General features: G+C 42.8%; 2 protein-coding genes across 5 annotated transcripts; both read left to right on the top strand.

The window, feature by feature from the left end:
• Nucleotides 1-304: 304 nt before the first annotated feature.
• On the top strand, nucleotides 305-18,623 carry LOC136521450 (CHD3-type chromatin-remodeling factor PICKLE-like). The gene is made up of 31 exons (XM_066515189.1): nucleotides 305-802; nucleotides 2,074-2,208; nucleotides 2,295-2,443; nucleotides 2,518-2,691; nucleotides 3,223-3,440; nucleotides 3,567-3,662; nucleotides 3,744-3,880; nucleotides 3,970-4,185; nucleotides 4,287-4,394; nucleotides 4,961-5,011; nucleotides 5,787-5,886; nucleotides 6,029-6,171; nucleotides 6,254-6,357; nucleotides 8,049-8,187; nucleotides 8,271-8,440; nucleotides 8,518-8,584; nucleotides 8,682-8,807; nucleotides 9,826-9,926; nucleotides 10,627-10,705; nucleotides 11,434-11,628; nucleotides 13,037-13,178; nucleotides 13,278-13,380; nucleotides 13,785-13,859; nucleotides 15,087-15,148; nucleotides 15,221-15,297; nucleotides 15,640-15,770; nucleotides 16,567-16,696; nucleotides 16,785-16,925; nucleotides 17,048-17,168; nucleotides 17,989-18,053; nucleotides 18,146-18,623. Exons 1-31 carry the CDS (start codon nucleotides 644-646, stop codon nucleotides 18,416-18,418), a joined length of 3,987 nt encoding a protein of 1,328 aa, XP_066371286.1. The 5' UTR covers nucleotides 305-643; the 3' UTR covers nucleotides 18,419-18,623.
• A 97-nt stretch (nucleotides 18,624-18,720) lies between these two features.
• LOC136521451 (uncharacterized) lies at nucleotides 18,721-24,009 on the top strand. 4 transcript variants are annotated; one of them, XM_066515192.1, is made up of 7 exons: nucleotides 18,721-19,214; nucleotides 22,449-22,532; nucleotides 22,647-22,681; nucleotides 22,814-22,947; nucleotides 23,048-23,136; nucleotides 23,462-23,574; nucleotides 23,656-23,793. In XM_066515192.1, exons 1-4 carry the CDS (start codon nucleotides 18,990-18,992, stop codon nucleotides 22,872-22,874), a joined length of 405 nt encoding a protein of 134 aa, XP_066371289.1. In that variant the 5' UTR covers nucleotides 18,721-18,989; the 3' UTR covers nucleotides 22,875-22,947; nucleotides 23,048-23,136; nucleotides 23,462-23,574; nucleotides 23,656-23,793. The 4 variants fall into 4 exon arrangements, with proteins under 4 accessions (XP_066371289.1, XP_066371288.1, XP_066371290.1 ...); XM_066515191.1 differs by having other exon boundaries at nucleotides 23,466-23,574; XM_066515193.1 differs by having other exon boundaries at nucleotides 22,825-22,947; nucleotides 23,466-23,574.
• The last annotated feature ends 3,032 nt before the right edge of the window (nucleotides 24,010-27,041 follow it).

Below are 27,041 nucleotides of genomic sequence, written 5' to 3' on the forward strand. Positions count from 1 at the left end.
GGGCAATACAGCAGTCCCTCAGGTAAAGATTCAGTGGACAGGGCTACCAGCATCAACATCGACCTGGGAAGACTACTACGTCGTCAAAGATCGTTTTCCTGATGCTCCAGCTTGGGGACAAGCTGATTCTCGCGACGGGGGAGGTGTCACACCCGCGTGAAGGCGCCAAGCTATTCTATTTACGTATTGTCGCTTTTACGTTTTCATAAGTAGAGTATGACCAGTTGGGTCCACTGGACAGAAATTGTAAGCAGCATAAGTACCTGCATTACTCTGTATGAACGGGTATTCAGACATTCAGTAATACATACGACGCCAAGGCAGGGGCTTGCCCGCCGGCGCCAGGGTTCCGTCAAATCCCGCTGTTCTGCTCACGTCGCCGGTGACCCGCCGCGGCCAGGGGTGTACCTTCCATTCTCGGCTTCTCGCCGCACTTCTCCCACACGGCACCTCGCGCCCTCGTGGCGGCATAAATAGCCCCTCTTCGCTCCTCGCCGCTCCCCAAACCCACCAAACCCTAGCCCACTTAGCGGCGGCGGCGCTAGAGGTGGAACGAGAGCTTGGCGTAGGTAGCGAGGGTGGCGCTGCTTGCTCGCTCACTGGGTTTCAATCCCGCACCGCGTCGAGCGACAGCTGCGCGACGATGAGCAGCCTTGTGGAGCGGCTGCGCGTGCGGTCGGAGAGGCGGCCGCGGTACGCGCTCGACGAGTCCGACGACGACCTCCCGCTGCGCGCTGTGGCCGGAAAGGGGAAGGATCGACAGAACGACGCGCCTGCCGAGCGGATCGAGCGCGAGGACGCGGTATGGCTGATCGGGGGCTCGCTTCTCTGTGCTTGCTGTTGAGAATTTTGCTGAGGCTGGGTGGTAGCTAATGTTTTTTGGGGAATTGGGCCTAATATTGCTAGGATTTGTGCTTTGCATTGAGGGTTATGTTGCTAGGTGTCTAAAACTATTGCAAAACGGGAGGAAACAGTTTTGCAATTCCGTGTGGAGCAGGGGAATTGAGGTGCCTGACTGGTGCTGGGATGTTTCTAGGAACATCTGGTTAGATGACATGGTTGCTTGATGCCTTTAGTTAGCTGAAACGTGAATCTGGGCTGTCTCCCTCTGTTTTTCTTGGGGCTGAGTTCAGCTATGATATGCTACAAGTCTGGGTCTTAGTATAACGAGACTAGTTCAACGTCAACAAAAATTTACTTATTGAAATTTGTGCATTCTGAAGAAGACCTAAGGGTCTGTGGTTTTGAGGTTCACGCATTTGGTTGGTACTATGCTACCTGAATTCGAACTCAAATGGAAGAATCAGATGTGACACCCATGTTTGTTAACTGTCTTGGTGTAGCCGTGCGCTCCCTTGTCTGGATCCAGGAGCTAAAGTTTAGTCGTGTCACATCGGTCGTTCGGATGCTAACTAGGAGGACTAAACATGAGCTAATTATAAAACTAATTTCACAGGAGTAGACTAATTAGCGAGACGAATCTATTAAGCCTAATTAATCCATAATTAGCAAATGTTTACTGTAGCACAACATTATCAAATCATGGACTAATTAGACTTAATAGATTCGTCTCGCAAATTAGCCTCAATCTGTGTAATTAGTTTTGTAATTAGCCTATGTTTAATACGCCTAATTGGTATCCAAAGATTTGATGTGACAGGCTAAACTTTTGCCTGAGGGAATCAAACACAAGCACTGTAGTAGTTCTATATGTATAATAGGTGGCCTTGGTGTTCCGCAAGCTCAAGCTTGAGCAAGGACTGCTGATGAAATTATCATAAGAGAGGACATGCAAATATGTGATTTTTTTTTTGTTAGTAGTTCATTGTCGGCTCACATTAAATCCTGAACAGTAAGATAGCAATCTTATCCTTACTATTTTGAAGTCTGAGATATCTTGCTCAAAAACTGAACCTTGTCTTATCTATATAATGGAGCTCTAAAATGTTTATGATGCACTATCCTGACTTCCAATCTCCTCTAGTTCATGTGATTTTGTTTTTTTAGTCTTGTTCTTTTCTGTCTACATAATCCTGTAGTTTTAGTTGGTTCATCCTTATTTTGTATGTGCAGAAAGAAGAAGCTTGCCAACGATGTGGAAAAAGTGATAATCTAGTCTCTTGTTCAACATGTACATATGCATTTCACAGAAAATGCTTGGTTCCTTGCTTAAACATCACATCTGATAAATGGAGCTGCCCGGAATGTGTATGTCTTTGCCTCATCATACACCTCCCTTTCAGTTTATGCTTGATACTGTTGGTGTAACAATTCACCTTGTTTGTTATCTTCAGGTAAGTCCATTAACAGAGATGGAGAGGATTCTAGATATTGAAGTACTGGAAGCCCCTCGTGAAGATTCTAGTTCCACAGAGCCTCGATCAAAGAAGATGGAGCGATATCTTATCAAGTGGAAAGGATTATCATACATTCACTGCTCTTGGTAGTTTCTTGCTCACTACATGATTATATTTCTTTGTACTCTACTATTAATTATTATCTCTCTTCAAAAACCAGGGTTTCAGAAAAAGAATATTCAGAAGCTGCGAATATCCACCCTCGTTTGAGGACTAGGTTGAATAACTTCAGAAGGCAAAAGGAAGCCATGAAAAAAGAAGCAGAAAGATCTGGTGAGGACATTGTCGCAATTAGACCGGAGTGGACAACTGTTGACAGGATCCTTGCTAGCAGGTATGCAGGGTAATTTAACAACAGACAAATTATATGCATGGTGCTTCACTACTTTTACCTTGTATAGTGGATTGATGGTACTGAACACTAATACTATTTTCTGTTAGATATGTAGTGACTCATATCACTATTATGATTTTTTTTAATCTGGTGCTCCAGCTTTTTCTTTGGTGAATTATTGAATTAGCATATGCATGTAGTTTTGTGTCAAGTAACTTGTCATGCATATCGCTATTGTCAATGCATACTCCATTTACAGGGCTCTTATTTCCTACTGGTTCTGTGAATCAGTCAGTCATATGAAACTCATGTGATGGGAATTTATTCCATGATCTAGAATGAAGTCTAGTACCCAATTACTTATTATAAATCATGCCTTCCACTTCAGCTTCATATTTCTAATTTTCCATATCATGATGGTCTCACCCATCTAGATGCCTATTTACCTCTTCCTTACATATATCCATTAATTTCCATTTAGTAGAGGTCTGGCATATTGAGATTTTATTTTGTACATTATTTAATGGACAGAAAAAACTCGGTTGGCGAGCGGGAGTACTATGTTAAATGGAATGAACTTACATATGAGGAATGTACATGGGAAAATGAGTCTGATATTTCGGCGTTCCAACCTGAGATTGAACGCTTCAATGAGATCCAGTCCAGGCGTAAGAAATCTGGTGATAAGGGCAAGGCCACTCGGGAGCCACGGCAATTCAAGGAGCAGAGCCCTACGTTTCTTTCTGGTGGTATGTGTTATGAATAAACATTATCCTGCTATTAAATACAAACTATTCCTGGATATTTAATTTTCAGCTGACTGTAATTCTTGGATCTATTCTTTCCATGAATGGTGCTTTTGATGGTTTTTGAAGGCACACTACATCCCTATCAGCTTGAAGGGTTAAACTTCTTGCGCTATTCGTGGTTTCATAACAAACGCGTAATCCTTGGTGATGAGATGGGTCTTGGTAAGAGATGCTTATATTGTAAGGACAAAGCTTTTGGTTCAAATGTTGTTTCAGGATTTGAGAAAACGATGACAATTGCAGGGAAGACAATACAGAGTATTGCTTTTCTGGCTTCACTGTTTGAAGACAAGTTTGGTCCACATCTGGTTGTTGCCCCCCTCTCAACCCTGCGGAATTGGGAGCGTGAATTTGCAACTTGGGCACCTCAAATGAATGTTGTATGTGGATCAAACTAATTTGAGACCCATATTCTGTGTAATTTGGACAGACTTATATCCCCTTAATACTTTTCCCTTATTGTGGATAGGTAATGTATTTTGGAGCTGCTGCTTCTCGCGACATTATTAGGAAGCACGAGTTCTACTACCCCAAAGAGAAACTGAAGAAGCTGAAGAAAAAGAAATCATCTCCATCTAATGAAGAAAAGAAGCAGTCAAGGATAAGATTTGATGTCTTATTGACGTCTTATGAGATGATTAACATGGACTCTAATGTTCTAAAAAACATAGAATGGGAATGCTTGGTACTGTTTTTGTTTCAGCATCATTTCTCTGTCCAGCTGTGTCTATACATAGCATGTTTTAAGGTTTAATTAACTTGTTACCAATCCGTATGTTGTGTCAGGTTGTGGATGAGGGGCATCGGTTGAAAAACAAAGATTCCAAGTTGTTTGGTCAACTTAAAGATTATAACACCAAACATCGTGTTCTATTAACAGGGACCCCAGTCCAGGTTACTTCTTCATATACATTGTCATGCCTGAGCTATATGGAAAAATTATACATTTCACTTTACCAATATTTGCTTAGAAATCCAACAGTGTCTTGTACCTTCTAGCTCTCCTTGTTGGCAATTTTTTGCTTGTTAAGTTTTTGTTTTACTTGCTAATTCCGGAATCTGGGTATTCGAGTAATGTTTGTAACTATCTTCCTCATCAAACAGATCAGGACACAACAATCTAAATAGTATATTTGTTGAATCCACAATACGCTTATGTGAAATAAGAAATGACACTTTTACACAACTGTGTATTTTGAGATGCTATTTATGAATCATGTCTACAAATTAAGCGCATCAGCTTTGCATGAGCATTGATCCTATACTAGGTGACATCATTTATTTGAGATCACATTAGTTAGTTATTCAATTCATTTGCTAATAATAATGTCATCATTATCTTCTTGAGTTTCTTTTCACTATTCTTATGTGTGCTGTTCCTTGTTGTACTAGTGTCTGTTGAGCCCGAACATTGTTTTTTGCAAGTGTTTTAACTTGACGTTCGTTTTCCTCTTTTTCAGAATAACCTTGATGAGCTTTTCATGCTTATGCACTTCCTTGAGGGTGAAAGTGTAAGATTTTGTGCTTTTTGGATGCTCAAAATTTTATTTCATTTAGTTCATGGCACTCTGTTGTTTGTGTGATGGTCTCCTTTCTGTGGCTTCTGTGGCCTTTTTCTTTCTTATAAATATGTTTCAATAGTCAATAGAGAATCCTTATTATTGAATTGCTTCAGTAGGGCCTAGGATAGGAATGACTGTTTGTGTAAACCACACCATGATTACTTGTTCTGATATACTTTCATACAAGGAGCTGTTGTCGTTATGGTAATTGCTTACTTGTTTATCATTCGTCCTAGTGATTTATAATGCTGTTGTCACTATGTTATATGAGCCTACTATGTTCTTAACTGTCAGTTGGCTTAAAATTGAAGTCTCTGTTGGCATTGAATTTCAGAACTGTATTAACGGAGTATTCATTAAAACAAATTTTCTGCAAGTGCAAGCAAAATATGATTAAATAAGGTTTAAGATAGTGAAATACTGTATATATATCTGAACCGTCGTAATTTTCCTCTTCTATTAATTCTTACTGGCACAGAGGCACTATGTTAATTGGATCACTGAGTTTGTTGGACCCCAAACCCTTTCTGCTTGGTAAAAGAAAACATTTTGATGCATAGCATAGCCATGTATGTACAATGCATTGCAATACTTGGTTCAGTTGTTTAACATTCCAATCGCCTCAGCCTGTGTTACATTAAATGTTCTATTTGACAACCTAAACTCATTTTCTCCTGAAACTATTTATAGACTGATGTGACATGCTTATGTCTGTATTCTGCAGTTTGGGAGTATAACTGATCTCCAAGAAGAGTTCAAGGATATAAACCAAGACAAGCAAATTGAGAAGCTTCACGGAATGTTGAAGCCACATCTTCTTCGAAGTGAGTATCTACTTCACCTTTTCATATTTTGGCCAGGCACACGCTGCTGCTGATATTGAATTGAATAATTTGTTTAATTGGTCGCCATTGTTAAAAGAATCTAAAACTTATTGCAACCTTGTCATGCCTGTGGTACAAATAGGATTCAAGAAGGATGTTATGAAAGAACTTCCTCCAAAAAAGGAATTGATTTTACGAGTTGAATTGACAAGCAAACAGAAGGAGTACTATAAGGCAATTCTCACCAAGAATTATGAAGTGTTAGCTCGTCGTAATGGTGGACATGTAATAGCTTGTTTTGATTTTCATTTAATTGGTTATATATCTTCCTTTACCGCATTTACATTTTTCTATTGTTTTGTTACAGACTTCTCTAATAAACGTTGTAATGGAGTTGCGCAAACTCTGTTGCCATGGATTCATGATTGACGAACCTGATTTTGAACCTGCCGATCCAGAAGAAGGTTTAAGGTGTGCACATGTTCTTGTTTATTAACTGTCTTCTATTTTGTTTCACTATGTTTATTTAGTTCATCTTTGCTGTGATTTTTATTTGTTTGGCCTATGTGGTTTCATGTTATTTTTTATTGTATGTTATTTTTTATTGTATACTTTTTTTTAGTAGTTGTATACTCTCATCCTTCTTAGTTCACTCATAGGTTTTGTTCTTGTTCTTTTACATAATGTTCTTGCTGGTGTATGATGATCACTTGGAACTGCCAGCTAAGTTGCACGGATACGGATACGTGTATCGGTATCGGAAGGATACGGATACGCGGATACGGCAATTTCCTAAAAAACCCGATTCGTGGATACGTTTACTATTTAAAAAATAAAATAAAAATAATAATAATGCAGGTCTGACGACCATTGTCTTAGGAAAGCCCACGGCCCATCTAAGCACCATATGTGACACGTAGTATGTCCTACCAGTGCCCTGTCCAACAACCAAACCATTCCATCGATTGCCACCCATCCGTCTCCAGTTCAGCTCTCGCACAGGCGCACAGCAGCTTCCGCTCCCCGCACCCCATCCCCATCTGCTCCACCGCCCGCATCCCCGTCCGCCCTTTGCTCCATGGCACACCACCTCCGCTCCGCTTGTGAGCAACCTCGAGCCTGCTTGGATCCTTTGCCGCTGGTCGCCTCGCCTCACCCGCTTGCCTCTCCTCGCCTCGCCCGCGATTGAAGCTCTGCTTGGATCCCTTGCCGCTGCCTGCCTTGCTTCGTCTCGCAGCTCGCTCCGGCAGCGTCAGAGCGTCGATTCGGCGGCCGCGGAGCTCGAATCGACGGCAGCAGAGGTCGATCCGGCGGTGGCGGACCTCAAATCAGCGGCAGCGGAGGTCGAATCCCGCGGTGCCGGAGCTCCAATCAGCGGCGGCGGAGGTCGAATTGACGGCCGCGGGGTCGATCCGGCGGCGGCGGTGCTCCAATCGGCGGCGGCGTTGCCCGAATCGACAGCGGCTCGGCGGCCGACGCGAGCACGCGAGCAACCTTGCCCGCGCAGGACTCATCTCCTTCTGCTCCCCTTCGTGTTGCACGGCCTCCACTCTGTTCGTGGCTGGGCCGTATCGGCAGGCCAGATACGTATCTGACGGCGTATCCAACATTTGCGAAAATAATAAAAAATCGGATACTCCGAGGATACGTATCCAGGGCGTATCGGACACGTATCCGTATCCGATACGTATCGGATACGTGATACGTGGCTTCAGGGACGTATCCGTGTAACATAGACTGCCAGTGTCCGTAGGAGTACTTGGTATCACTAACCTTTTAAGCTTGCTTGACTGTAAAGACACCTCGCCATATTGGAGTTGTCCATTGTTTGTTTCTCTCTGATCTTCTCGTTGAACATGCTCTAAAAATGTGCCAATGAAAAACATAAGCGTTTTTGTTGCCAATTATTTTGGCTGAGATTGAGCTGTAATAGATATCTTGATGATAGTCATAGTACCCATTCTAATTTGAGTATAACTTCTGTATCCACCCATTAGAATGCTTCTGAGTAATTTTTAAAATTGTTCATATGCTGAACTGAATTAACTTATTTTCGATTTAGCTACCTTTCAAGCTTGAGTACATCTGCTGAGCAGTATTTTTACTCCACAATTATTTTTATTATTAGGTGTCACTGCTATCTTGATTCTTTGAATTTGCAGGAGGCTTCTAGATTCATCAGGTAAGATGCAGCTGCTGGACAAGATGATGGTGAAACTGAAAGAGCAGGGTCATAGAGTTCTAATTTATTCACAGTTCCAGCACATGTTGGACTTGCTGGAGGACTATTTAAGTTACAGGGTACTTATCTTCCCATTGTGACTATGTTAGCTTCACGGGTTAATGTATCTCATCCACTGTTCTATGAACTATACATGTTTCAGAAATGGAGCTATGAACGCATTGATGGCAAGATAAGTGGTGCTGAAAGGCAGATACGGATAGATCGCTTCAATGCTAAGAATTCGACTAGGTTTTGCTTTCTTCTTTCTACCAGAGCTGGTGGTCTGGGAATAAATTTGGCAACTGCAGATACTGTAATCATCTATGACAGGTGAAACAATCTCTTTGTTTAGACAAAAACAGTTAATATAATGGGTTTGCTTTAATTTCTCACCTATGTATGTACAGTGATTGGAACCCACATGCGGATTTGCAAGCTATGGCAAGAGCTCATCGCTTAGGACAGACTAGCAAGGTATTTTACCTTACAATGTTATATTGTATCGAAAAGCAGATTTTCAATGAGTTTTGTGGTGATTTTTATGTATAATTTTCCTCTGTTTTTCTTTTAGGTGATGATATACCGGCTTGTTAGCCGAGGTACAATTGAGGAGCGAATGATGCAGCTTACAAAGAAAAAGATTTTATTGGAGCACTTAGTTCTTGGTCGACTCACAAAAGCTAATAATGTCAATCAGGTGTGGTGACTGCGTTTTAATGGTGAATTTTGTAAACCATCAATTTGGGCTGATCTTTTATGGCTTAAGCTATTTGTGAATTCATTTATGAGTTAAAGGTCGAGTAGTTACATGCTACCTTTTATTACTGGGATGGCATGGAATGAATGTAGCATCTGTTAGTATCATGTCCCTTTCTTTGTGTTACATTTTACAAGGCTTAAAACCTTACACATGTTGCCAGAGTTGGTGACTATTGAGTCTTATCTGTAAATTTAATTGTTTCTCTTGATGTCGATAGCAGTTTATGGTTGTATGAGATTCCTTGGGTTTGTTAGCATGAATGTGGTATATAGGTTTAGCTCTGCTGGTGTGTTATGCACTTATGATTCAGACCTGTTTTGGAGCTGTGATGTGATATGCAATGTTAGTTGTTAAGGTCCCATTTGTTTGTTTCATATTCATAATCTATGTGGGTGCATTAGTTAAGATCAGGCTGGGTGATCTGGTGGGCGTTGGTACATGCATGGCTGAATAAGGGTTTGATGACCAAGGGTAAGGCATCCCACACTCTACTCTTGGATGGCCAACTGGGTAGTGTTAGTTATCATGGAAACAAGGTTGACAACCTCTTTAAGGCTTGTCTTCAAGAACTAAACATAAAAAGAATGCCATGAAGATGGAACCCAGGATCTCAGGACCTATTTCTCGTAAATTTCCTGAATCTTTGCTGGAGCTGGTAACGGGCTGGTTGCTGGTCTAATCCCAGCATTACAGTTTTGTATATGTTTCTTCAGACTTTCAACACTTTTTAACTTCTAGAACATGTAATTGGCATGTACAAACAAAACAATGGAGAACAGTTCAAAGTGCATGTCCTTACTGGGATGTGAGATCACACACTTTTGGTATCTTTAGGACTTGTTGATTGATTTGGTGCAGGCTAGTAGTTAACCCAATTTTCTGTTCTGCCCCGCTGGTGAACTCTTCATCGGTTTTTCAGTACTAAATAATAAGTATGCATCTTTGCCCGTTTTAGGAGGAGCTGGATGATATTATACGCTATGGATCAAAGGAGCTTTTTGATGACGAGAATGACGAATCTCGCCAAATTCATTACGATGAAGCTGCAATTGAGAGGTAAACACTTTCTTAGGCCCTTTTTGAATCTCCTAAGATAAGAAAAATGAGAATGATGTAGAAAAATGAGTGAGATGAGATCCAAGCACGGATTCTAGGATCCAACTATCTAGCCAAACCTTGCTATTTGAAGATTCTCACTATGCAAAGGCCATAATCACTATGAGAATGAGATCCAAACACCCCTCATTTTTTTTCTTTATCTAGAATCTAGATTATACATCACCATGTATAATCACTATGAGAATGGGATCCAAACATGGCCTTAACTTCACCTTGGAAAGTTATTTCGGGGATTATGCCTTTCTGATGTGAGGTTGTTTTAAGTATTACCAAATCTATGTAACAATTTACAAAATATACTGGAATCTGGAGATAATTTTGATCATGGTTGCAAACCTGGAATTTTTCATGACCATGGCAATAAATGGCAGTCTATACTCAATATCACCCTATACGCAAGAACAACATGAGCAGCATAATCGATTTTGTTTGTTTAATTCCATTTTCTTATGGAATTCTTTCTTTTCTCCTATTATTACAGTAATTCATAGTATGGATTCTGTCTTCATGCAGAGTATATGCAACACTAATCCCTTGTTTTTATGCCCCCAATTTTAGCTTCTTTGTTATGACTTAAAACTGTAGTGCTCTATGTTAGAGGAGGCAACTTTTTAATATTTCTGCACTGGCCTCACAGGTTGTTAGACCGTGATCAAGTTGATGGTGATGAATCTGTGGAAGATGAAGAAGAAGATGAATTCTTAAAAGGATTCAAGGTATTGAGGTCTTATTTCAATTATTCATTACAAGCATAATGCTTGAGGAGCTTCTTCATTTTAATTATCCTCTTGATATTTACTGTGGTTTACATTGCTTGTTCTTTTTCTTGCTTATTATGTGCACATGCATTCAATAAAGTGCACGTAATCTCTTCTTTGCACAATTATACTTGTGAGGCAGTGAGGTCTGACGGTCTATTGGGCCGGGTTCGGCAGTATGGCTAGGGTCAAGTAAGCCAGATGTTATGGATGTTGATCTGATCTGGATGGCCCTAACCCAAGCAGCCCGACATCAGCAAGCCGATAGGCGTCATCCAGACCACAAGGGCAGGGAGAGGAGGGACTGGGATAATAGATCTATATCTTCTTGCTTGATTAGATGGATACATCTCCTTATATAGACAGGCTTACTTGACCCTAGCAAGAGACTCTTATCTCTAATTAACCCTAACACTAATGGGCCATACTGCCGAACCTGGCCCAATAAACCTAGCCGACTACTTATGACACCTATTCTTCCATTTCAAATATGCTATGCTACTCATAGCGCAATGCTATTTGTGTTTCATTTATTGTTGAAAATGCTGCATAATACAACTGCATCATGACTCATTTTTTTCCACTTGCGTTCTAAGTATTTGGCATATTCTAGCAAACAAAAAGAGTGTTCCTTTATTTAATCCAAAAGCAACACGATTCTCACTTCATGTATTACTCCATGCTAGGTTGCAAACTTTGAATACATCGACGAGAAAAAGGCTCAGGCAGAAAGAGAGGAGGAGGCACGCAGAAAGGCTGCAGCTGAGGCTGAAAACTCTGCAAGATTAAACTATTGGGATGAACTATTGAAGGATAGATACGATGTACAGAAAGTTGAAGAACATACTGCTATGGGAAAAGGGAAAAGAAGCCGCAAACAGGTGTAATTTCTAACCATTACCAACCATTGTTAACCTTGTGCCCTTTTTCATATCCTTTTTCCTTATTTTGCGATCTGCATTTGCTTCGAGGTTGGCAATAGACGCAATTTCATATTTGTTGGCAACTTACAGTATTTCACTTGTAAAAAATCTTTTAAACGCCATGTAGATACTGTAGGCCTTGTTTGGTGCTCATGTATCCACCTTAATCCATGTGTGTTGGGGTGGATTGACGTGGAATTTAAACTAAATTCCACACCAAACCACTCCAACACACATGGGTTGAGGTGGATACATGTGCAATCAAACATGGCCGTAATTGTAATTAAATTTTAGGAAACCATGCTTATACACCTAACTAGCATAACTGAAGCAACCAATCACTGTTGAGTGTTGACAATATGTATCAAAGCCAATAACTAATCTTGTCATGAAGATAATCTTGTCATGAAGATAAGCCAATAACTAGCATAACTGATGCAACCAATCACTGCCTTCTCATTGCATCCTGCGCTCCTTAAGATGGCTAACTGCCTCTTGTGTGCCACCCTGGACTCCATTGGCTTGGTTGCCTGGCCCATCTTTATAACTCTAATATCTCTATGCAACCAAATGCGCTAGCATTCCAAACTTACCAGGTCCTTCAGCATCATTATGGTTCAGCTGAAGACCCTTTTTGAGCTTCCAATCTTTGTATAATTTGTACAAATGTCCCAATGGATACCAAACACGTCCTAGCTGCTTTTAATTATATCACATCATAATCCTCAGAGGTAGTTTTTTCTACAGCACAGAGATCAGAATCAACACGACAGTTCATTTGTCTAAGCACAGCTTGTGTATTTTATTCCATTGAGAGGATCCTAGAGAAAGATACAGGATGTTTTGAGAGAAGACCCTATGTGGTTTAGAGGCAGAGTATTATACTGTGATGGTAGAACATAATAAATCCCCCCTAATATCTAATGCTCCAGTTTCTGGTATATATTGTGACTAAAGTTTGACAATTTTTTTTGTGAATTATTACTGTAAGACACTTCTGAATGGAGCTGTAATAGTTTTGCATGAAAGTAAGGAAGAATGTAGCTGTTGTTTGTATTTGTTTTGATGGCATAGTGCCATTAGTGCATTACCTCATAGCTAGTCATGACATCTACTACTCAGTGTGCTGTAATCTTCTGTTTGCGAAGGTAATTCTTTTAAAATTAGTTTTGCATGACAATAAAGCAAAATATAGCCATTCTATATTAGATCTTTCTTGCTGTAACTGTAGAGTTTAATATACTACTGTCTGTTTGGCAATGTATTGTTTTTTAAATTTGATCAATTTGAACTTTAGAGTGACCATATACATTTTCAGTAACAGAAAAGACTGATGATCCTTGTTTCTTTTCTGCGTTTTGTGCAGATGGCTGCAGCTGATGAAGATGACATTGACTTAAGCTCCGAAGACGAGGATTACTCATTTGAGGATGACGTGTCAGATAACGACACAACTTTGCAAGGAAATGTTTCTGGGAAGAGGGGCCAATATTCTAAGAGAAAATCACGTAAGACAGTTATGTAAATACACTGCACTATGGAATATGGATTATTGCTACATTATGAATATTCTGTACTTATATACTTTGCCAACACATTGTCATTAGGTAATGTTGATTCTATTCCATTGATGGAGGGTGAAGGACGGACCTTGAGAGTTCTTGGATTCAACCATGCTCAGCGAGCAATGTTCCTACAGACACTCAATAGGTTAGTTATTGATATGCCTCTTGAACCTGTCTGTTCGTTGAGTGAATACCTTGAACGTATAGTTTATGTGCTGATGTTGACATGCTATTACATTGCATGATAAAGCAGGCGCACAGAAAATTTTGTTTCATTTGTATCTCTTGTCCATGGGTACATTTTTATCATGGATTTCTTTTTTATTTTTTGACAATTGTCGGTTAGTGTTTACAATTTTATTACTCGTTTCTATAGCTGTGTGCTCTGACCTGTATCTTTGTCACCAAATTGTAATTTCTGATCCAGTTTTAAGCATCAAATATTTGCGCTGAGGCCATTGGCTATTCTCTAGTTGTACTATCAGACCAACATGAACGTGTACTGTATTCTCTTTTGTGGTCATAAATTTACCCCATGCAACATTGCAGATTCGGTTTTCAGAATTATGACTGGAAAGAGTATCTGCCCCGTCTTAAAGGAAAAAGTGTCGAGGAAATTCAGAGGTATGTGAAATGTGCTCTCCATATTTTATGACCCCAAATATTTTGAGTTGTAGACCAAATAGTGAGGAATCTGGGGCACAGTTTCGTAACTTAGGTGGACATTATGCACATCATTCTACATTTTATTGATTATCTCCTAGGTATACATACAATGAATTCGAATTTGTGCTTCGACGAAGAATTGATGAGATTGGTAACCGGATGTTCCTCACTTATGATAGTACACATATTTAGGCAAAGCCAACTGCTGGTAGTGAGAGTTTACACACCAATACGCTTGGTTGGGCCCATGCTTTGTTTATTATGTTGCAATTCTCTATAGCTATAGCACCCTTGTCAACAAGGAAAGATGTGACATCATCACATATGAAGCCAAATTAAGCAGGCAGTCACCAAAGTCAGACTATCTCTGAAGTGCTAGTAGCAAATTGTGCCAACAGTCACCGAAGGTAGACTACCTTTAGTGCTAATAGCAGGTGGCCATAGCTTAACCCCAGTGCTAGTAGCAAATTGAGCCAACAGTTACCAAAGCTCGCAGCTGAAGTAAGGGCCAGTTTAGCAGCACTCTGCTCCATGAGAGTTGGGTGGAGCACTGCCAAATGCCGCTGCTCCACCTCGGAAGTGCTCCCCCCTGTGCTCCAGTCTATTTGCATTATGGGTGGGGAGCAGAAAAAATCCGCTCCCTCTGCAGACTGCTCCACTTCCTGCTCCCCTCTCCACCGCCCACGCCGCTATCCACTGCACCTCTGCCTGCACAGCCCCTCTCTTGCTTGTTGACGGTGGCGTGGACCATGAGCTCTGAGCAGATCCATGGTGGTGATGGAAGAAGGCGGCGGGAGGGAGGCCAGATCCGCTGTGGCGAGGAGTGGTGCGCTTGGAGGATGTCGGCCCTGGCGAGCTGGAGCCGAAGCTGAGGGAAAAGCGCTGCCAAACACTGAAATCGGCAGGTGGGGAGCAACCCAAGCAGGAGCCTAAGGGAGCTGGGAGCTGGGAGCTGGGAGCTGGAGCTGCTGGGAGCTCATATATCTCTCTCATTAGAGCCCATAACCACAAGAATGTATAGGGTAGGCTTGTATAGCGCCCATTTAAGTCAAGTAGGCCTCTTCTAAATGGCTTCCCACCAAACAACCCAATTTTAGGCAATCCTTTTTGTGGAGATCCTGAAAGTGATTTATAGCAATAACCTTTGTGCAATTTATTGGCTTATTCTATAATATGTTCTTGCAGATATGCTGAACTTGTTATGGCACATCTTGTTGAAGAAATTAACGATTCTGAATGTTTCTCAGGTAATTGAGCTTAGTAATGGCTACTATAGTTTCTACCCATCCAATTCTTATCCTCCATATGCATGAATGCAGATGGCGTTCCAAAGGAAATGATGCGTGTTGATGATGTGCTAGTCAGGATAGCAAACATATCCCTTATCGAGGAGAAGGTACATGTGGCTTTCAGTTGTTATTGGCATCTTAACATGACTTAGAACTTAAAAGGAACTTATGAGCACCCTGATGATGCTCGATACAAACATGATTGTGCTGTATTTTTCTTGCGTAAAGTGCAAGTGTTGTCGAGAGCTGAACTTCAGTATTTCAACTTGTGTGTTCCTTTGAAGCCAGACCGTTCTTTGTCACAATTTGTAAGCATAGTATCTGTACGAGTTCATAGATTTTTGCAGCTTATAGAATTCCATTGATTACAATACCTTGATATAATTCTGCTATCAATGAGGCAACCTTTGTGTACTCTATTCTTTCTTACCTTTGTATTGTGGTTCCAGGTGTCTGCCACAGGACCAGGAAAAATTACAAACATCTTTCCTAATTATTTGCTCTATGAGTTCCAAGGCTTATCTGGTGGAAGAATATGGAAAGCGGAGCATGATCTACTGTTATTGAGAGGCATACTGAAGTATGTATCTGTTGGCATGTTGTCTTTGTTATACAATAAGCTTTACAAAATGACCCCTTCATGAAACTAGCAGTGGCTGGAACAGTTTCGTGGCAAGAGTAGCCTTAAAAAGTCAATGTTTAGACTTTACTCCTATGTCAGCAGGCGTGGCCTTGCAATGACAGAGCTGAGGTGTTTGGGTCACTTGTCGGTTGATGGATTATTAGTTTTTTAGTATGGTAGCAGTGGCTTGCATCTTGGCTCGAGTGGACATAGTGAGCCCAGAAGTTAGGGTTACCCTAATGGGCATCTTCTCACATAGCATGATAGCTTCCAGTCCAGGTGGTGCCTGTCCACTCAGTGCCCTAGTGATTTTCGAGACATCGAGTTGAGGAACACTGTTCAATTAAGGCAACAAATTCAGCTTATCTTGAATGTTGAATAAGCAAGCTGAAGTATCACATGCAAACCAGATGAGCTCCACATTTGATTTGGTATCTAACTTAAATTATTTATTTTGATTCCATATGTTTAGAGACATTTACAATTGTAATCATGTTCCTAAATTATTTATTTTGATTCCATATGTTTAGAGACTTTTACAATTGTAATAATGTGAAACTGCTTAATGAAAGATGTAGGTTTTTAAGGGGTAAACTAGGAATACTTGACCTGAACAGCGAATGCCTTCAGTTGCTTTTATATACTTTTGTGTGTTCTCCTTGTGGATAGTGCATTCTTTACCAACTATTGTTCAACACTGTAGCAACACTATGTTTAAGGTATTAACACAATGCATTTGTTTTGCCTTCATTAGGCATGGATATGCAAGGTGGCAGTATATATCAGATGACAGAGAGAATGGGCTTTTTGAGGCTGCACGACGAGAGCTGAATCTCCCTTCGGCTAATGAAATAATTGGTGCTCAGTCGAACAACGAAGCAAATGTTAGCATGTGCTCACTATGTCCTTTCCTCCAAATTTCTAAGTGACGTGGACCCATTGCATTTCTTATTTCCTCCATTCCTTTTCCAGGGGAATTTGGAAGGTGCACAGGAAGGCCAGGTGAACTCAACAAGCATGTCCCATTACAAGGAGATCCAGAGAAAGATAGTTGAGTTCTTGAGAAAGAGATACCACCTTCTGGAGAGAGCCTTGAATTTGGAATATGCTGTGGTACAGTACTAGGCTTTTTCCCTGAACAGACATGCACTCAAAGCTCACATGGGAGTGCACAGTAGCTGTTCATGTAGTATCTTGCAGCATTTGTTAAAGCGTACCTTTTTTTTTTCTTGCAGATAACGAAAAAAATTCCTGTTCCTGATGATATTACTGAACAAGGTGTTCCAGCAGGACATGTTCCACTTCTTCCAGATATCAGTGAACTGTTGCGGGAATTGCCCAATCTTGAGCCAATTTGTAAGTGATCTATTCCTTCTCTCCATGGATGCAGGAAGAGAGTCACATAGTGGCATAGAACATGCTCGGGCAGATGCTCACGATTTTAATCATGTGGCATGCATGGCTCGTCTTACTCCCTCTGTCCTTAAATATCTGTCGTTTTCACTTCCCGAGAAACAACTTTGACTAAATATATATTAAAAATATTAATATTTATGGTACATAATTAGTATCATTGGAAAGATCTTTGAATCTAGTTTTTTAATAAATTTATTTGGAGATACAAATGTTGTACGTATTTTCTACAAATTGAGGCCTTGTTTGGATCCATGGGGCTAAAGTTTAGCCCACCCCTTTTAGTCACCTTTTATCCCTCATGGATCCAAACAGGAGGGCTAAAAGTGGGGGCTAAACTTTAGCCCACCCCTTTTCCATTAGCCCCTCCAAGGTGGGCTAAAGAGGGCTAAAAGTGGTCCCCTCATGACACAAGATGCATATTGCCCCCACCCACCCTTTTTTAGTCCTGTGCATGAGTATTAATTAGGGGCAAATGGGTCATGGTAGGGTACATGGCTAATCTTTAGCCCTTTGATCCAAACAGCCCCATGGGCTAAACTTTAGCCCCTTCATTCTAAGGGCTAATCTTTAGCGTTGGGCTAAAGTTTAGCCTCATGGATCTAGACAGGGCCTGAGTCAAACTTGTGGCACGCACACCAACGGCGACAGTTATTTAGGGACGGAGGGAGTATGTACTAAAGCATCTCTAAAGATGTGATGTTGACATATACTCTGAGGTTTGCTCATTGTTTGTTTTGATAACTGGGATCCTCATTTCCAGCTACCAATGAAGTGGCTCCCGAGGGCACAGCTGGTCAGTCACAAGTTCCCCATCTTTACAATAAGGTGCGTAAGCGCAATGGCACAAGTTTTCATGGGTCATGAGTGAACACATCATTTGTTTTCCTCGATATGACCAGACTGTGTATGCTCTGCAGATGTGTGGAGTGCTTGAAGAGAGTGGTGGTTCTGCGATAAGTTCGTTCTTTGGAGACAAGTCTGCATCTTCTAGTTTGGCCAATAGCCTTCGTCAGTTTGAAACTGTGTGTGAGAATGTTATTGAGGCCCTGCGACCCCAACAAAATGGTACTGCCAGTGCCATCAAAGAGGAAGTGGTAGATGCAGCCACCAAAGCAGCTGCCGTGCCTGCGCAAGATTCAAGTCATGAGGCAGCGAATGGGGCCAAGGCGGACATGGAAATCGATGGTTGATTTGTAGGTGCCAGAGTGGTAGGAAAGGGAATTCCCGCTAATCACTATGTATACTGTGGTCAGAATGTATGGTATTGTAACATTAAGGAAAGCACCTCCAGGCCTGACGGTGTTACTGCTAACGCCTTTGGTTTTCTTCTTGTCCTTGTAGTATGCATACACATTCGGAACTTCACATATGCTTCATGCAGCCATTTTGTGCGGTGATCACTGCCCCGTTCATACATCCTGTTGTGTTGTACCATGCCTGTCTATTGATGCCTGTTGACAAGCATCCGAGAATTGTGACGTTAAATAGTTGACCACAAGAAGTTCGTTGGAAGGGACGAAAGAGCTCGTCAAATCAACATCGACCAATCATAAACATAACAGGTCCGAGGTGTCACCTCTACCAAACGGCACCTGGATCGACGGGGCCCACTGGGATCCTATGAATGATTGAACCTTTTTTTGAAACAAGAATGATTGAACTTTTTAATCGGTCATTCCTCCCGTCGTGTTTGTCTCCTCCGTCGATCAACTACGCGACGCAGCTTGTAGCTGACAGCACCAGAGAGAAAGGTTGCCGGACATGGAAGAAGCGGCAGGCCGCGAGCGCCCGCCGTGGCGCTGCACGGTGGCCGTGCAGGCCGCGCGCTGCCTCGCGCTCTACGCGGCCTTCAGCCTCGGCGAGCCGCAGCTCATCCCGCGGGGCGGTGGCACGGGTGGGGTGGACGCACTCGGGCGGGGCTCGCGCGGCGGCGCCTTCCTCAGCGTCTCTAGCGGCGCGCGGGGACCCATCGAGCAGGCGAGGCAGGTGCGCGCGTTTGCACTCACTCATCCACCCCCACACTCCGGGATGTCTTCGCTCCATGCGCACCTTCCGGCGTCTGGTTCCGTTCGTGGAGTGGTGTTCTTCATGACTTCATTTGGCTTCCTCTCATCCCCTGTCTGCGATTTGGCATTGCCCCCTTTCCCATTTGCTTCGTGATGTGCGGGATTTTCTCAGAGCCCCTTTGGTCGACCTCACCTCGTCTTCTGTTAGCAACCTGCTACTGCATCGTAGAGAATAGGAGGGAATCGGAGGAAGTAGTAGAATCTTAGGGTATGGAGAGGAAGAAGAGGAACAATAAGAGGGAAGAGTTCTGGGAAGGGAGATAACCTGTTGGTTAATTATTTCTGTAATGTTTCATCCCCTTCTCGTTGCTGACCCTTACATATGGAATCTCCCATCCAATGTCTAGACTGGGCTCAAGGCCCATGGCCCATATGACTGTCCCAACTATGGCTAGTTCCTAACATTCCCCTCTCCTTAAGATTCGGCTTGCCCCCAAGCCGATAGAGAATGATGGAACCACCGGGATCCCAAGGAAACTGGACGATCCTGTGTTTCTTCAGTTCCTTCATGGGAAAATGTCTGCCAGCATTTTTGTGTAGGGCAGGTAGAGCTGAAGCATTCTTCACAGTGGGTTTAGACTTTGCAGACTTGGAGGATAGGATATCAAGAATGAGATCATCAAGACTCTCATCAATACGATAGAATCCTTTCATCATCTGACTAAAGCCTACTAAACATTGTTCAGATGCTTCCTTCAGATGTATGACAATAAGAGCAGCAGCAGCTGGACTCTCCATTCCAAGAGTAAGAGCTCGCTTCACCACTTCATGATGAAAAAAGGGGCACTGCCCATTCTCTGATGCACCTACAAGCCTCAGTTCTATCACAATTTATGATGTATTGCTGTAGTAGATCAGCAATCCTCTTCTTCACCTCTTCTATTGTGATGTAAGTTGAACTACCACATTGTCGCTCAATTAACTCTGCGTGGTGGGGTGCTGAAAGATAGCTGTACTCTGCAATTTGTACAAGACTGACCAACTGACGATGCCCAGAAGTTGTGCTCTAAAAATTGATGCAGACCCCACAATGCTTCATGTGAACCCAACATGTGTTGTAGATCAGTGAAACTACACTTGACTGAAGCAACCTCAGACTGAATACGGCTGAAATAGAAGCAAACTGAATAGGAGACAGCAGCTCATAAGATGACCACGGTAGTTGCATCTTTCCATGAACAACACCCTGCAGTTCTGTTGTCTTTAGCAGTAGATATGGACAAGTCTTGGCTTGCATAGCAGTTCTGTTGGACGTGCTGTAGTAATAGATATCATTGGACTTGTTCTGTTGCATTGCATTTGGATTGATTACACAGCTGAGAAATAAAAGCTTCACTTGTTGACCCATTGGTGTCCCAGACCAAAGCTTAACCCAAAGACACCACAAGGCTATATCATGGAATTCACACTGCCCGACAGATAACAACCAAGGATGGATGGTTACACATAACTCACCATATAAGCAATATTGTATTGAGCCTGTACCATCCAAAGCAGCAAAGAAATCAACCTCAATGATGCATAGCTGACCCAAGAAGATCACCTCTCCAATTACTTTTCTACAGTTCTTCAGGACAGCATGAGAATATCTGAAAGAAGGCCATGGAAGCTCTAGGTGCATAGCTGAACAGCGGCATGTGCACAAGTTGCTAGCAGCCTGGAAGAACTTAGTACGGAGTACGAGACACCACTCCAAGTGAACAACGAACAAACTCCAGGAATAATGGATCTGCTCTATACCTCTTGTATTCCAATCCTGCAGAGATAACGATCTAGGTGGAGGCCATGGTGACCATAGGTCCACAACCTTTTCCAAGCCATGCTTGAGTATGTATCGCTGATGAATCTGAGATGGCCACAGGATCACCGAACTCGACTCAGTCATTTGCTGAAATTCCAGATGTACCTCATGCACATTGGCTTTGCAATCCAACAACAAAACACCCAGCACAGGAGTAGAGGCAAACATGGTAATACACCTGCTGAATGGCCCACCAAGCAGCTCAGACAGGCTTGCAGGAGCCATCGTTGCAACCGACACCGGGGTAACCAGCTTGGAAGTGACATCCATGGCAAGCTTGACGCCGTTGCACGGTGGCCGTGATTCCCTGTCAGTAGCACGAGCATGGAGCACCACGACAGACATCAAAGCAGCATACTGAGAGAACACTGGTGCTTGCTCGCTTGCTGTCGTAGTTCGTCGACGGTGCGACATTTCATCAAACACCCCTTGGGCACGAATGGAGATGGTGGCAGGCTTACTCAAGGCTGCGACCCAGACCCTTGGCGGCTCATAGCCATGGTTGGGAGGCGCCGTGGACGACGAACACGGGCGTCGGGGAAAAGGTTGCAGACCGCGTCCACCGCCTTGTCGAACAGCCAGTAAAGCTGATGCCGCTCCTCGATAGGCATGGAGGCGATGTCCACGCAGACGCGGCCACCGACCGCACCATGCGAGACGCCAGGGAGGACGCCACTTGAGAGTTGAGACGCCAGAGCAGATGGGTCTTGGCCGTGTACTGGGGCGCGATGTCGTGGAGGTAGTCCTTGGTGTCGTGCCCGAAGACGATGTAGGTCTTGAAGGGCGGGATGATGGGGTCCTGCGCCAGCATGACGAAGCGTGTGCCGTTGCCGGCGTCCCCCTGGATGCCATTGGCGAGGACCTGGAGGCCGTAGAGCTTGGCAGCGCGCGCGGACGCGATGACGGCGGTGTCCCAGAGGCCTTCCGCGGCGGCGTGCTCGGCGGCGCCCGCGGTGTCGACGAAAGCCTCGTGGGCCACGTTGAGGCCCTTGGCGTTGTGCGTGAGCTCGCACTGCGCCAGCGCCTGTGGGTGGGAGATGGCGTGCGGAGTTCGCGTAGTAGCCGCAGACGAGGCGGGCGGCGCGGAAGAAGGTGTCGGCGGGGACCCGCGTGTTCGCGCGCGAAGTCGGACTCCAGGTACGGGACCGGGCTGTTGCGGACGGACCGGATTGGAGAACTGTAGAGCTACAGGGTTCTGAGTTTTGCATGCGGGTTGGTACTATTGATTTACAGGAACGGTCAGCAGAAACAAAGATCTTTATTATAGATAGATAGATGCACTAAGGAAGAATGTATTTTCTACAATCTTTTCTAGATTTGCGTTTTTAATAAAAAAAACTGTTATCTATGAAGATGGAGACCATAGCAAAGGCTTATGAAGTCAAGTTCGTGCTGGATGTTGCTCAACTGGGAGAGGATGATCCACTCTGGCAAAATGTAAGTATCTAAGTGCTAACAATGTTGGGGCTCATGTGTAATATTATTACTTGTCTATTGCCATTGTAACATTTCTCAGTTCTACCGTTTCTTTCTTTCTTTCCTAATTTCTAGGGTTCCATGTACTTCCAAGCTCTGAACATCCCCTGGTAAGCTAGTAGTTCCTAGTTCATAGTACATGTAAACTCACATAATAGTAAAGAAAATGTAGCTCAATAGTTTGCTGTACTGCCCAAGGTTCGCCCTCTTCTGTGTGTACATTATAATTGCTTCTCCATAAGGTACTCCACAGGAACGGTCAGCAGTTGCCCCTGTTTTTTTTTATGGGCGGACAGTCGGTAACTTTTTGAAGAAAGTGAAGATGCCCTACGATCAGGTTCTAGATATTATTGGTCTGGACACATGGCCTCTGCAGGTATTACATCTCGAGCACCTTTGATAAACAGAAGTACATCACGTTATATACGCCGGCATTTATGGATTCTTATACATTGATTTGTAACTGCTTTTACAAGGAACCTCTACATGATGGCAAGATAAGCACTTCTTACAGGGAACAAACTAAATGGTTGGATCAATCACTAGCGCTCACTGACAGCAGTTGGTAAGTGCTTACTTGCAGTTGCCCCTGTTTTTTTTATGCAAACTCTTTGTATTATTGTTGGAGATGCTAATATGTAGTCTATAGGCATGCATATATGAGTTTTGTTTTAATAAAAGACATGCATATATGCTTAAATCATCAAGGGACTGAGTTAGCATTGTAGAGTTTAGCATTGAAGAATGAAGGTACATTGACAAGCTTTAAACATCCATATGAAATAGTAAAACCACCCTTTTGAGCTGAATTTATGCCTTTATGCTCCTTATGGATATTTATGCATGGGTTATTGTTTGTAACCAAAATGCTCACATTCTTTTTGTTTAAGACAGGAAAATAGTTGTTGGATATGATCCATTACTGGTTTGCAATGGGGAAGAAACACCAGAAACAACAAAGTTCTATGTGCCATTTCAACACATTTTTGCTAAATATGAAGTGGTAACTTCTGCTCTCTTCATTGATGCCCTTTTTTGCTTCAAATTAATGATTGCTATAACTTAGTACCCTCTATACGTACAGAATGCATACATAAGCATGGCTGGGTTTTGTGGTTATTTCCACCGAGACAACTCGATATTATACATTGGACATCCCAGCCCTGGTGGTGACCATAAAAGTGTAGATGGTTTTTTCTTGCACAGAGTTAGACCCCTCGAGATGGTGAGTTCATGACTCTACGCTGCACTTTCCCTTATTTATCCCCAATCGCGTGCCCTTAAACCCGTCTTAATCCGCTTCTTTTTTCATCCGGAACAGTGTTTTCCTCTCACAAATTCCTCCAGATTCATCCAGATTCCTCCAGAATTCCTCCAAGCGAACAATATGAAACAATTAAATTTCCATTGGGCAAAATGTGGCAGGAGTCAATGTTGATAAATGTAGAAGGCAGATTGGTTCAGAGATCTGTTCTTCAGCAGCATGGAACGGGAGCCATGTGAACCTCATGACTTTTAGTTTCTGTTCCATTATGTCATAGCACCGAACAAAGGCCACATAACATGTATTGGATTCATTCAGTTCAAAAAAGCTGCATTAGATTTTTGTCACTTTGCCTGTTTCAACATGTTTGAGTTTGTAAGGAACTTTAGGTATCCTTTACCATTTTTACAAACAAACAAGAGTTCACTATCAAATGCAGAGTGCTGCCCAAGCAGGGCACAAGCAGTTAATACATTCTTTTTCTTGTATCTGCTGGTGCTGTGCCAGTTGACTCTCAACAGAAGTCTCAACTACAGGGGGATTTGCTTCAGAAGTTTTAGATAACTATAGCACCCTGATTGTAATCTATATCCAAACAACCTGATTGTACAGGCCTGCAGCTGGTTCCAGCGCTGGACCCTTTCCCAACCTTAATGCAATGAGAAAATTTTAAAAAAATGAAATTGAATATATCAATCAATAATCAAACATATGGAATCATCTAACCTGAGCAGTGACAAGTACATGAACCTTACAAAATATATGCTGTAAAAAGATTCATCTCAGTCCATAGCTTCTTTTCACCAATTTTGTACAGATCTGAGGGGCTTGAATTTACCTAGCAGAGAAGCAGTGTATCATCATACAGACGGTCGAAAGCCTTTCCCCCGAGTAGGCAGTAGCAAACGAATTATTAGCATCTTCCATCACTGAGAAATCAATACCGAAATTAATGAAATAAATAAAAAAAATAAAACAAGATCACAAGTCAATCGGAAGGGACAAAAAAAGAGAAGCCTGGCTGGCTGCGCGCTGGATCAACTTCGGTGGTGGACGTATAGGGACAGACCATAGGTGGGGGACGTACTGAGCCGGACCGCCATCGCCAAAACCGCGTACGCCTCCTCCTGGGGCCATGGGCCACCACCACCGTCCGTCGCAGATTTCGGTGGGGTAGGGGCGCCGCGTACGACGGCGCGGAGATGAGGGGAGGATCACTGGCGCTGGTGCGGGTGACGGCGAGGCTGCGGGTGCTGGCGCCGGTGGCGCGCGGCCAGGGCCGTGGCAGCCCACGTCGGCGAAGGATCCCACGCGCGAAGTGATACCGGCGGCATCAACAGAGGCGGCCTGACGTTTCTTTTTTTCGCGGAAGAGAAGAAAATGGGGGCACGGGGATGGGAATCGAACCCTCGCCGCCTGAGCGCCGCGCCGTGCAGGTGCGGGTGTGGGGAGGAGTGTTTGAAGCCTGCGTGCGTAGCATCACACGTCAGATCGTGACCATCAGATTTAGTTTGGACACATGATTAGGCTTTGATTTTAACGAAGACGAATTTTCGTGTGTATTTTTTTTTTGGTGCATGATAGTTGGAGCCTCTAAGCGGAGGATGTTTTTCTGGGAGATCTAGTATAATTTTGATTGGTCTATTATAGTAGAGATGTTTGCAAGGCCGTAACTATCGTTTTCATAATTCCTAAGGCCCAAACTATTCCATTTTCTTTTATCTTTTACAAAAAACTAAAGTCAGAACTCACTGGGATACCGTTGGTGCTATAGCAGTTACTTTGGAGCATGACTGACAAAGAATATGTGAAATTATGAATTCACAGCTCCATAGGTGGCTTCGGCTATCATGGTCTTCTTTTGTCTCTGGGGCTCTGGGCAACAGAGGACTGGCCATTTTTTGGGAGGTTGGGGGGAGGGAGGGAGGAGCTGGGCTGTATCTTTGGCCCTAATTCTTTTGCTACCTTTTTTTTTGTTGCATGAGAGATCCTGATATTAACACAGATTACGCTAGACTCACTTAGATTGACACCTAATCCACGTGACTTTCAAAACTTACGAATTGAAGTGTTTTCCTCTCCTTTTTTTTTTTTCTCTTTTTGCAGCCCATGTGAAATGCTATTTATGCCCTGACACACACTCTCTTATGCACGCACAACCTTCACATGACTGAGGGCGCATTTAGATGCAAAATTTTTTTTGGGTTTTGACTACTGTAGCACTTTCGTTTGTATTTGGCAATTAGTGTCTAATTATGGACTAATTAGGTTTGAAAGTTTCGTCTCGTGATTTCTCACCCAACTGTGCAATTAGTTTTTTTTTCGTGTACATTTAGTACTTCATGCATATGCCGCAAGATTCGATGTGATGGATACTGCGCAATTTTTTTTGGAACTAAACAGGCCCTGAATTCATTCAGGGCAATGCCAGTTCATTGGCTACTTGTTCAATGTGTGCAGGTCTACAAACTTGAATTCAGTCTGCTAAATCATCGTTGCCACAAGTATTTGAACTGCTAGCAAGCAATTCGACTTCTAGAGACAGAACATAAGTATCTAGCTATGAAACCAGGCACAAGTTTCACGCGAAATTTTATAGCACGACAAGGTCAAAAATAATTATCGTTAATTAAATAAGATAATAGTCTGATACAAGGGGCATAGTCCATCTGATACTGTTGTGATAAAATAAGATAATAGTCTGATACAAGGGGCATAGTCCATCTGATACTGTTGTGATATCGAAATGCCCAGCACCCCATCAATAACATCAATCTAGTAATTCTATAAAAGAATAACATCAACTCAGCAAGCTCGTGCGACAAAGTTGATCACAGTGGAGTTTCAACAAACCTAAAAGCTAATTTGAGTAACATAAGTAGCATCTTCAAAGCTCCCACTGCACTAGAATTTACCAGTACTTACGCAAACAAGCGACACCATCCCAACAAGGTGAAATGTGCAGAACAATATCATCCCCACCTACTATATTGCTCTGGAACAGCAAAGCACTTGCTGTTCAAAAATGATAGGAGGTTTTACATGGAGGAATTACATATTCAACAGATTCAAGCCAGGCGTTACACTAATATGTGACTACATATCTATCACCACTAGGAAAGCGAAATTGCCACAGGGCAGCAGCTTCTTTCAAGGCCGCACCAAGGCGAGCAAAGGATGGCTCCATATGTTGAAAAACCACGTCA

The sequence above is a fragment of the Miscanthus floridulus genome, chromosome 18 (genome assembly GCF_019320115.1).
Source record: "Miscanthus floridulus cultivar M001 chromosome 18, ASM1932011v1, whole genome shotgun sequence".
NCBI lineage: Eukaryota > Viridiplantae > Streptophyta > Magnoliopsida > Poales > Poaceae > Miscanthus > Miscanthus floridulus.